This window comes from Choloepus didactylus, chromosome 27 (assembly GCF_015220235.1).
Source record: "Choloepus didactylus isolate mChoDid1 chromosome 27, mChoDid1.pri, whole genome shotgun sequence".
Lineage (NCBI taxonomy): Eukaryota > Metazoa > Chordata > Mammalia > Pilosa > Megalonychidae > Choloepus > Choloepus didactylus.
The window spans coordinates 15,110,428-15,122,386 of NC_051333.1; the positions used below are offsets into that span (position 1 = coordinate 15,110,428).

At 48.3% G+C, this 11,959-nt stretch overlaps 1 protein-coding gene across 1 annotated transcript; it reads left to right on the top strand.

Moving 5' to 3' along the window:
* Window positions 1-1,628: 1,628 nt before the first annotated feature.
* Window positions 1,629-11,730, top strand: FBL (fibrillarin). The gene is made up of 9 exons (XM_037819777.1): window positions 1,629-1,743; window positions 5,928-6,113; window positions 6,193-6,297; window positions 6,380-6,474; window positions 8,028-8,198; window positions 9,134-9,266; window positions 10,367-10,479; window positions 11,346-11,491; window positions 11,616-11,730. The coding sequence occupies exons 1-9, from the start codon at window positions 1,734-1,736 to the stop codon at window positions 11,638-11,640; spliced, it is 984 nt and encodes a 327-aa protein (XP_037675705.1). The 5' UTR covers window positions 1,629-1,733; the 3' UTR covers window positions 11,641-11,730.
* The last annotated feature ends 229 nt before the right edge of the window (window positions 11,731-11,959 follow it).

Genomic DNA, 11,959 nt, shown 5'->3' on the forward strand with positions numbered 1-11,959 from the left:
TGCAGACCGAACAGCAACTGCAAAGGCCCTGGGGTGGACATGAATTGAAGCAAGGAGGCAGGTGTGGCTGGAGTGGAGGAGAGTAGGGGGAGAGTTGCTGAACATTATCCTGAATTGGAAGCATTTGGATTATTCTACCATTCTTGAAAATTCAGAATAGACTTAGCAATTTCATTCTGTAGTTTTGAAAAGTTTAAGTGGATTTCCATGTTAATACTTAAACAAAATTTCATGAATGTTTCTGAGCAAATTGGTGGCGTCACATGGCTGTGACACCCTCCACAGAGAACTCAAAACAACATGGGTTCATTTTCATTCATTCAACAAACATTTACTGAGCACCCTCTCTGTGCCAGGACCTCTTCAAGGCCCTGAGTGACACAGTGGTGAATGAAATGGACTTATTTTCTGGGCTACAGCTATGGGTTAGTGGGCTCTCCTGGAGGTTGACAGTAACTTCTCAGAGTGGCACTTCTGTTTTACTTGGTGGAAGGGATACAGGGGATGAATATAAATAATATAAAATTAGCAAACACACCACTCTCAATATGTATGCAGCATTTGCTCACTCCTCACTCCTCCTTGGCCCCCACCCCGATCTTGTCCATCCACTGTGGCAGGCCCCTCCCTGATCTTTCAGCTCCCATCCCACTCCCAGAGTCTGTTTTCCACTGCAGCCAGAGACACCCCGTATAAAATCACATTCCTCCTCTGCTCAGAGCCCTCTCATGGCTCAATCTCACTCAGTGTAAAAGCTAAAGTCTTTTCCATGGCCCACGAGGTCCCACACGATCTGCCTCGTCACCTCCCTGCCCTCATCTCCTCCATTCACTCCCCTTGCTCCCTCTGCTCAACACACTGGCCTCTTCACTGTTTCTCCAACACTCCATACCTTTCCTGCCTCGGGGTCTTTGCACCTGCAGTACCCCCCTGTTGGAACTCTCTTTCCCCACCTAGGTGCAAGTCTCACTCCTCATCTCCTTTAATTCTTTGCTCAAAAGTCACTTGATACATTCCTTAACCACACCATTAAAAAAAAAAAAATCACCAACAGACCCTATCCACTAATTATTTTCTGTTATTTCTCCAAAGCACTCATTGCCTTCTTAACATTCAACAAGTTTTACTAACTTGTTGGGCATCCGTCTCCCCATTAGAAGATGGCCTTCGGAGGGTGGAGTTTTGTCTTGTCACTGCTGTATTCCCAGCTCCTAGAACAATACCTGGTATATACAAGAATAATAACTGTTTTTTGACTATATGAATGGGGGCCCAGAGTAGGTTCCTGTTCTCAGGGAGTGGAAATGGTTAAGGGAAGGTTTTGGGGGTGCAGGGGAATCTTAGGAGGTAGCTAGGAATAGAGAAGAGGGACAGAGGGCACAGTCCATGCGAAGGCTTGGGTATGAGCCCCGATTAGTGGAGAGTAAAGCGACGAGGGAAGCGTGTTTAGGGGAGAGATCACAGAACAGTAAAAGACAGGACAGCTGAAAGCTAAGGGAGAAAGCAGCGTCGCAAAAGCCCCGCGGAGCCCTCGCCCACTACGCACGCGCTGCTCTCCGGAAGAGGCTGGGACACCGATGGGCGGGGCTGGGGCTCCGAGGGGCGGGGATACGTGAATGCGTCACGCACCGTGCGCTCCCTTGCGCTTGCGCACCTTTTGCACGTGCGAATACCCCAAACGTGTGGATTGGGAACCGCTGCACACCCCGGAGCCGGGCAGCTCAGTGCTCGACATGAAGCCAGGTTCGGGCTGGGGTTGTGGTTGGGGGTCCCGGGCTGGGGCCAGGCCGGTATCGGGGTGCTAGGCCGGAATCTGAGGGGCGGGGCCTTGGCGCGGGGGCTGGAGTTTCGACCTCGGGATCCGGTCTCTTGAGGGCCGGGGGTCTTGGTTCCGGTTTCGCGCGGGTACTGATTTCTCCCTGAGATTGATCCTGCACCCGGAAGTCGAGTTCTTGGTGCGGGGGTTTGGGACTGGCTTTGGAGGTCAGGGTCTTGAGTCGAGGGTCTTGGACCTGGGATTGGGGGGGTTCCTGTATGGAATTTGTTTCTTTTAGGTCATCTCTAGAGGTTCTAGATATTATTGGGCCGGGGGCGGCAGTCGAGGGTCCTGACCCGGAGTCTGAACCCAGGCATCTGGGGTCTTGGCGCTCTGGACGTTGGTTTGGGGAATCTATTTTGGATTGGGCATGGAAAGGCCCTGATCTTGGGTCCGATAACTGGGTTTGGGAGGTCTTCCAATTGCCTTCCCTGTCGCCGCCTCCCTGTCTTCTTGGTCCGCAACCCAGCTTCTCGGAGAAGGCCGGGTGTGGATGAGGACTCTTTGCTTGATAGCGTGCGGTTCTCTCTGCTCCGCTTTCCCGCTCTCTACTCTTCTAGGGGCGGGTCGCGGGGATGGAGTGGAGATCATCGGTCTGGTGATTCCCAACTCCGCGGTGAGATGAAACTCGACAAATCTAGGATTGCTGGGCCGGGGTAGGGTAGTTAACAACGCAAGAGTGGTTTTATTCACTTGCTTTTCCCCGAGATTCTGATGGACACATCCCTGCTCCTTGAAGTAGGAGAGTCCTGACTTTGGCAGCTGAAGGGACTCAATTCAAAATTTCAGTCCTGGCTCTGCTACTTAACCTACTGTGTGACCTCGGGCAAGTGACTTTACTTCTCTGAGCCTCAATAAAATGGCGCCGAGTCAGGATTAAGTGAGATTATGGGGAAAAAAAGATTAGCACAGAGTTTGACATCTAGTCGCTTGGTGTTGGCTCTAATTGTTATCATTTTCAAGGGAACAAAATTAAGGTATTTGTTTTTGGTATCTCAGGTCTTCATCCCCTCACTGTTGAACCAAAAGGGGCTTTTTCCCATTATAGGTTTTCTTTTTCCTTTCTTGTATGTGTGTGTGTGTGTGGAGGGGGGGACTGTTGAAGGGAAGATGGAGTCATTGGGAAGGGGGGGGTGGTTTGTGGATCCATGCCCCACTCCCAAGCTCACTTTCTTTTCTGTGTTTGGCAATCTCTTGAAGTGGGGTGGGGAGTTTTAGGTTATGTATATTTCATCCCTGGGCCCTGGCACGCCTGCAGGCATCCTATTGTCTGCTTCCCTGGAGAATGGAGGATGTGAAGTTGTAGAAGTTGTCAAGAGCCAGCACTTCAGTAAGGATATTAGTCTGAGAGAGAGGAGAAGCCTTTGGGAAATGTTGAGCATGATGCTGATATTTTTGAAAGGGCTTTTTCTTCTGTGTTGAAAAGAGACTTTAGAGGAGCAAGAGTGGAGGCAGGCGCATCAAGGGGGAGAGCTAACAATGGTTATGGAGTGTGAAAGGAATCAAGGATAACTGAGAGTTCTGCTTGTGTAACTGGAAGGATGGAGTTTGTTAAGATGGGCAAGATTGTGGGAGGAGAGCTGGTTTTAAACCGGGGGATGTGTAGGAGGACCCCCCCCAAAACAAAACAAAACAAAATTTTCCAGAAATCGGAATGAACATGCATTTTTCTGAGGAATGGGTACTTTTAGTACATTTTCCTAAGAGCTCTAGGACCTGAAATGGACTAAGATGTGTTTGAAGTCTCTAGGACTAAAAGTTAACACTGGTGCCACTGCCCCCAGTGACATGCCCACACTTCCCAGGCCTCTGTACTTTCATGCTTTCAGGCCTGGTTGAGAGTTGCATAGGCCTGGTTGCTGCTTCTCTGACTAGTGGGGAGAGGGAACTCTTTCACCTGAATTTAAATAATATTCAAATTGTGTGCCAGGCAGTGTACCAAGTATCAAGTCACATAATCTCTACAACTCGATGAGGTGGGCCCAGTATTATCTCCATGTCTCTGATTTACAGATGAAGGTTTTGAGACTCCCAAGAGCCTTCCCTGGGGTGACCCCTGTCTCCGTGTGTGGGACACATGAGCTGCTTGAAGGGAGGGACTAGTGCTGTCCTTTACCGTGCGATCACCTGAGCAGGACCCCGGGGTTTGAGAGTCATCAGCAGGCAGTCGTCAGCTCATTTAATATTTATTGAGTCCAAACTTTGTGCCACCTATTGTGCAGGGTGCTAGGGGTGCGGTGGTAACTAAAACAATTCAAAACCCTTGTCATTTTGGAGCTTGATTCTAGTGGGGGGAAGACAGGCAGTAGTAAATAAATATACTTAAAATGCTGTGTACAAGCATTAATATGATGAAAAATAAAGCAGGGGAAGGTACGGTGGACAGGGAAGGCCCATTTAGGAAGCGACACAGTCAGGGACCTGAATGACATGAAGCACCGGTTCAGATGTTTGCCCAAGCCAGACAGCGGCAGCAGCCAATGGTACAGGCTTAGAAGCTGGAGTGGGCTTGACAGGTCTGGACATGGAAAGAGGGGAGTCAGAGAAGTTGTTAGAGACCAGATCCTTAGGGCAGTGGTTCTCAATTCGGGCTCCATATTCAAATCACCTGTGGAACTTTAAAAAGTCCCCGTGCCCAAGCTCCACCCCAGATGAATTAAATCAGAATCTTGAGAGTTGGGACCTAGGTGGTTCCAAGGGATTAGACAAGATTGAGAACTGTTGGCTTTATAAACTGAAATCAATAAAGTTGATTTCATTTTGCATGTGATGGGAAACCACTGATGGGATTTGGGCAGGAGAATAAGGAAATCTGCTTTGCTGTTTTAAAGATTCATCACTTTAGCTGCTATGTGGAAAGTAGACTGTAGAGGGAATAGAAGATAAAAAGTAAGTAACTCCCTTAGGTTTAGGAGTTTTGAAAATTAAACGGTTCATTTTTTAAAAATTAAATTAGGAAAAACTATTTAAAAATCCACGTTCCTCTTTAACAATATTAAGAAACATGAAGGGTGGGATATAATGGAGCTTTATGAAAAGATATTGAGCTTATTGAATGGTTTATATCAACTGAGATCACTTTAAACTGTCAGTAATTTTCACACTATTTTACACTTCGTGAATAATGTTTCAGAGCTTTTGAAACAAAAAAAAGGCACTTTTTAAAAAAGTCCATTTCAGAATAGCCAAGTATTGAATCTCTTAGTGCCAGAAGAATTCCCTCTGCTTCAAATATTGTAGCCCAGCGCACAGTTTGCTGTATCCTGAAGTGATGAAAATAAAGTCTCTCCAAGCGTTTCTTAAACTTTCAATCTTTCTGGCAGGCCCTAGACTGCTAGTAAGTTGCTGCCCGTCCTTAGAGACAGTTCTGTTTTTAATCGTGTTTTTTTCCCCTTGGTTGGGAGGGACTTCTGCAAGCTTGGAAGCAGGGGGATCAGTTAGTGGGGAAAGACATGTGGAACTCCACTCTGTTTTGGGGGTTGGTGCTTCTCTTCCCAATACAAGGGCAAGTGTGGGGAGAGCACAGAGGTGTTTCCAGGGTCCGGGAACCTTGCTGCTACAGTGCATCGACACAGAGTTCGCTCTTCAAACTAATATTGATAAAATAATGAATTCTGTGAATCCACTCTCCAACCAAGAAAAACAGAATTTTAATAGTAACCCACATATTCTTACATATATTCTCCCCCATCCTGATGCTCTAATACCTCCCTCCCAACAACTGTCATGAATTTTGTCTTAATCATTCCTTTGTGTCTTTTATTTTTACTTTGTTTAGCACAGATACTCCAACACAGCTTATCATTGTTTAATTTTTAGTTTGTGTTGAATGTGGTTTTCTGGTTCTTGCTTTTTTCAGTTAACACTGTGGTTCTGATTTATCTGTGCTGTTGTGTGTGGCTGTAGATAATTTTCATTGTTGATTGTGAATAGTCCCCGTTTTATTTATCCGTTCTTCCGAGGGGCATTTAGGTTTGTCCTGTTTTTCTACAGCTGTGACTGTCCTTGGCCACGTATGCACCGGTTTCTCTGCTGAGTGGAACTGCAAGGGGTTGGATTGTTGAACGTTGTAGGCTTCATTGCCCTGACTCCTGCATCTGTTTCTCCACAGGTTTCAGTCCCCGTGGGGGCGGCTTCGGAGGCCGAGGGGGCTTCAGCGACCGTGGCGGTCGAGGTGGAGGCCGCGGGGGCTTTGGTGACCGTGGTGGTCGAGGTGGAGGCCGCGGGGGCTTCGGCGGGGGCCGAGGCCGAGGTGGAGGCTTCAGGGGCCGCGGGCGAGGAGGAGGAGGACGAGGAGGTGAGTGAGGCTTTCCCTAGGCTTGGGAGTGGCAAGGGAAGAGGTTTGGGGGCTCCCTCTTACTGTGTCTTTCCTGTAGGCGGAGGGTTCCAGTCTCCAGGGGGCAACCGGGGTCGTGGTCGGGGAGGCAAAAGAGGAAACCAGTCAGGGAAGAATGTGATGGTGGAGCCCCATCGGCATGAGGGTGAGTGAGGCGGGGAGGGAACCGGCCGAGGGGAGGGCTGGGGAGCCAGTGTCCTCAGCCCTGCTCTGAAACCCTCCCCTAGGCGTCTTCATCTGCCGAGGAAAGGAAGATGCGTTAGTCACCAAGAATCTGGTCCCTGGAGAATCAGTCTATGGAGAGAAGAGAGTCTCCATCTCGGTGAGACCTGGGCCCCTGTCCAAGACACTGGAACCCCAGTGTGCGCCAGGGATCATTGTGACTTCCCTCCTCACCTACCTTCTGTGACTCCCTTTTGCCTTCAGGTCGGTCCTGGGTCCTCACCGGCCCTGAAGGCCCTGCATGTCTAGTTCCCCCTCCCATCCCCGGCCTCATCTCCCCCTGCTCTCCCCCTAACCAAGCTGCACCGACCTCCTGGCTGTTCCCTCGGCCTGCACCTCTGCGTGAGGTTGGCTCCTTCCCCTCATTTGCATTTCTGGTTAGGCGCTCTTCCCCATGTTATTTTCTTTTTGGCCAGCCACGCTCGTAGCCTCAGGACCTTCCTGCTTGCTTTTCCTCTGCCTGGCACGTGCTCCCCCAGATAACCCTCATCTCCTTCAGGTCCGATTCAGGAGCTCCTTCTCGGCTCTTCCCTTGCCACTTTTTCTCATTTTCACCTGTCCCTTGACATGTCACCATCTAGTATAACGTGTTATATTTACGTACTTGTTCCGGTTACTTAATGCTGCCATTATGCAAAATACCAGAGATGGATTGGCTTTTATAAAGGGGGTTTATTTGGTTACATAGTTACAGTCTTAAGGCCATAAAGTGTCCAAGATAAGGCATCAACAATCGGGTACCTTCACTGGAGGATGGCCAATGGTGTCCGGAAAACCTCTGTTAGCTGGGAAGGCACATGGCTGGCGTCTGCTCCAGAGTTCTGGTTTCAAAATGGCTTTCTCCCAGAATGTTCCTGTCTAGGCTGTAGCTCCTCAAAAATGTCACTCTTAATTGCTCTTTGGGCATTTGTCCTCTCGTAGCTTCTCCAGAGCAAAAGTCTGCTTTCAGAGGCCATCTCCAAAATGTCTCTGTAAGCTGCAGCTCCTCTCTGAGCTCCTGTGCATTCTTCAAAGTGTCCCTCTTGGCTGTAGCAAGCTTGCTCCTTCTTTATGAGCTTATATAGTGCTCCAGTAAACTAATCAAGGCCCATGCTGAATGGGCAGGGCCACACCTCCATGGAAATTATCTAATGAGAGTTATCACCTACGGTTGGGTGGGTCATATCTCCATGGAAACAAAGAATTACAATCTAATTTACACTAATACATCTGCCCACACAAGACTGCCTCAAAGCTAATGGTGTTTGGGGGGACATAATACATTCAAACTGGCACAGTAGTTTACTGGGTACTTACTTCTTGGGGGCAGGGAGCTTTTTCTTGTTCATTGTCATATCCCAAGCATCTAGAACAGGGTCTGGCACAAGCAGGGCCTAGCACAGTAAGTGCTTGTTGAATGAACCCATAGGACCTAATGTTATCTGATGTGATCTTGTGTCTCTCTGTGTTTATTGTCTCTTGCCATCCCCTCTCCCTGAATTGGTAACCTTTGCAAGGGCAGGACTGCATCTGTCCTGGTCCCTGCTCTTCATCACATTCATTTCTTGTACAACAACGAAATGCCCAGTCCTATTCGGGGGCCCTTGGGACAGGGGAATGGGCTGTTGGAGAGGAGCCCAGCAATGACTTCCTTCCCCATCTCTCCTGGCCCAGGAAGGAGATGACAAAATTGAGTACCGTGCATGGAACCCCTTCCGTTCAAAACTGGCAGCAGCAATCCTGGGCGGTGTGGACCAGATCCACATCAAGCCGGGGGCCAAGGTGCTCTACCTCGGAGCTGCTTCAGGAACTACTGTCTCCCATGTCTCTGACATCGTAGGCCCGGTGAGTGTGGGGGTGGGTGAGTGGGTGGGCATCTGTGACAAAGTAGTAAGAGTTGGCAGTGAGGTGGGTGGGAGAGAAAGGCTGCCTCCCTTTGCCAGCCTGGAGTCAGAGTCCTGTCTGCTTCCATTCACTGTGTGTGCCACAAAGTGAGCCACGTGAATCCGAAGTCCTCCAATGCCTTGTTGAGTCTCGCTTCTGGGTTCCTGGATCTGAGGAAAGGGGCATGGGCATTGGAGGGGCCCAGAGCTGGGAGTATAGGTATCAGACTATTTGAATTGGTTGCTCTTTAAAAATTCATGTCCCCCAAATCTGGGCTTCTGGTTTTTCTTGAAAGAACAGATCTTAGTTTGTAGGCCTGCATTTCACGATCCCATCTGTAGAGGGAGCCTGCGCATCTAACTTTGTGACCCCTTGCTCATTTATGTTATCACTGCCTGTGTAATTTAGTGATTGGAAACCTCAGGCTCTGATGGCCAGGCTCTTTGGATTCACATCCCAGCTTAGCCATTTAATAGTGATGTCGTTTGGGACAAATTACTTATCCTCTCTGGGGCTCAATTTACCCTTCTGGAAAACATACTTGTGAAGATTAGACTAGTTAAATCTTGTAAAGTGTTTCTGAATAATGCCTGGCCTGTTGCAAATGCTGTGAGCTGTTGTACTTCATCACTGTGCCTTGGCTTCCTGTTTTTAAGCCTTTATTGAGAGTCTAGGCTCTCAGATCAGGCATCTTGGGGTTTGGAAGGCTCTGCCACTTATTTGCTGAATAACCTTTGGCTGATGACTTCACATCCTGGGACATGATAACAATAGCCATTAAATGGTAGGGTTTTGATTTGGGGATTTGAAGAAATGCTACATGCAGAGTATGGGCCCAAAGTAGGGGCTCCATGTGAGCACTGGTATCATCGTTATTATTACTTGTCTTATTGTAGGATGGTCTGGTCTATGCAGTCGAGTTCTCCCACCGCTCTGGCCGTGACCTCATTAACTTGGCGAAGAAGAGGACCAACATAATTCCTGTCATCGAGGATGCTCGGCACCCACACAAATACCGCATGCTCATTGGTAAGGGGGCCTGGGGGTTGGCCCAAGTCAGGTAGGACAGGCCACTCCTAGAACTAGGTTTCCTGGAAGAGGCCATCCAGAGCCCTGCACTGGATTGAATTGGGGTGGGAGAGCAGGTCTCTCAAGTCTGTGGGAGTGAGATTGTGGAGGTGGGGTCTCTGTTCCAGGGTCTCAGGTGTCTGGCACCCTCGACAGGCCAGCTTCCTCTCTTCTGATCTCTTCCCTTAGACCCCTGTGCTTCCAGCCTGCCCCCCCAAAACACAGCACTTTCCACATTGCTCCTGTCTTGTGTATAAACCCCCCTTCAGGAGGCCCCTCATCATCTGATGATCCTAGCCCAGGAGGCACACATTGAGCTTGGGCCTGGCCCACAAGGGGCCATTGTGAATATTTTAATGTCTGTATTTTTTTTTCCTTTTCTCTACTTAGAAAAGTAACATGATTTTGTTTTGTAAAAAAATCAAAAGCATAATGTAAAAACAGAAAGCCTTATAAAACAACCCCAGAGGAATCAATGCAAACAATTTGATGTCTACTTGTCCCGAATTTTAAAAAGTCAGTTTTTATTACACCACCTTTTCATTTGTTAAGGTTCCTTCTCTTCCCAGCCCCCCACCCCTTAATCACACTGGCTTACAAACATTACTTTTTCATTCCACTGGTTTTTCTTTTCTACGAGTTTTTTTTCCCTCATACTCTCATACCATACTCTTTGTCCTGCAATTTGTTTTCATTTGACAACCCTGCAGATGCTCTTGCTTATTAGTACTCACCTTTACTTGCCTTTTTGATGACATGTCTGTCTTCCCCCTCCAAACCTGGGAGCGTCTTGAGGGCAGGGTCCGGGTCTGACTCGTCTCTCTGTCCCCCACTGCTGGCCTGGGGCTGGCCACAGAGTAGGTGGCAACCATGCTTTAAAAGGAGGGAATGAATGACATGACTGTTTTGGACCCATCTTGGGGGCACTGTGGAGGGATGGGGAATCAGTGGGGGAAGTGAGATTGGAGGCAGGGAGACTCTGCCAAGAATCTGCTTGTGATGGTGCACAGGCAGTCGTCTCTGGTGGGCCTGACTTCTAACTACCATTCCTCTCTCCCTAGCAATGGTGGATGTGATCTTTGCTGACGTGGCCCAACCAGACCAGACCCGGATTGTGGCCCTGAATGCCCATACCTTCTTGCGTAATGGAGGACACTTTGTGATTTCCATTAAGGTGTGGAACTTCGTGGACTCTGAGATGGGATGGGAGTGTCCCAGGATGTCTTCTCTATCAGTGTCTGTCAAGCAATCAGTCAAAACAAGGGGGTCTCCATCTTTCCTACTCCAATCAATCTATTCCCAGCCTCTGTCCCTATTCCAGTCCTCTACCATTCATTCCCCAGCTTCAATCAAGTAATACGTGATGTAAAAATGTCTGCAAAACTAAAAGCTTTCAATTTAGAGAATAATTTGTAGTGGTCGAGTGCATGGTCGCTGAGTTTGACCATCTGAGTTTTAAATCCCAGCTTGCTGTGTGAGTTTAAGCAAGTTACTTAACCTCGTGTGTCTCAGTTTCTTCATTTGTAAAATGCGATATTGGTCCTATCTCTAGGGCAAATGTAAGAATTAGTATATGTGAAGTGTATAGATCAGAGGCTGGCATAGAATTAAATACTAGATAAATGTTAGATGCATTTTTAAAACTTTGAAATACAGAGGACTTTCCTGTATCCCCTTCATCCAGATTGACCATTCACTAACCTTTTGCTACATTTGCTTTGTTATTCTCGGCCAGGTTATTACTGTTAATAATAGTAATAAGAGAAAACAGACAAACTCTAGATGTAAAATTCAAAAACTAGTTTTTAGATAAATGGGGCCCGGATTAAAGCTTCCTAGTTCAAATCCAAATCAAAATGAAAGCTTATTTAATGAAGCTTTTCCCCACATTTCTAAAACCCTAGTATAGAAGAGACAAATGTTGGTCTCTGAGCCTTAATTTCACTGAGTTTCCAGTGAAAACAAATACTTCCCCCAAAAAAGGGGGAAGCACAGCCCAAAAGCCTTGCTGCAAACGTCAAATCCTCTTTCCTGCTATAGGCCAACTGCATTGACTCCACAGCTTCTGCGGAGGCCGTGTTTGCCTCTGAAGTGAAAAAGATGCAACAGGAGAACATGAAGCCCCAGGAGCAGTTGACCCTAGAGCCCTACGAAAGAGATCACGCTGTGGTTGTGGGTGTGTACAGGTGAGCAGGGGCCCAGTAATATACCAGGAGAGAAGCCTGTCCTTTGCACCCAGAGCTGTGCGGGTCAGTGTTAGGAGCACCATGATCCTGGAGACTCCCCTCATCTCCCCTCTTCCTCTCGCAGACCACCCCCCAAGGTGAAGAACTGAATGAAGTACACTGCTGTCTGGATTGCAAGAGATTGTATGGCTGCTGTTGCACCTGCGTTTTTCTATTAAAAGACTCCTCTGTTGCCGCTGTCAGCTGCTGATTGCTCCGCGATCCCGCTCCCACCCGGTTGTCGACTGGGCGCATGTGCCTTTGGTCCACTTGGGTAGGGGTGAAAAGTCTCATCCGGTTACACAGCGCATGCTCCGATTTTCGCTGCCTCCTGCGCAGCCGTATCCTGGATTTGGGCGCCTAGCCAGGGTTGGTGGTTCAGTGCGCATGTATGCTGGTAGCGCTCACTGAACGCAGGCGCGGAGTGGG

Excerpts from the sequence above, each read along its gene's own strand:
- FBL (XM_037819777.1), top strand. Across the intron at positions 6,114-6,192 it reads AGGAGGAGGAGGACGAGGAG|GCGGAGGGTTCCAGTCTCCA; the intron begins GTGAGTGAGGCT and ends TCTTTCCTGTAG. Across the intron at positions 6,298-6,379 it reads GGAGCCCCATCGGCATGAGG|GCGTCTTCATCTGCCGAGGA; the intron begins GTGAGTGAGGCG and ends ACCCTCCCCTAG.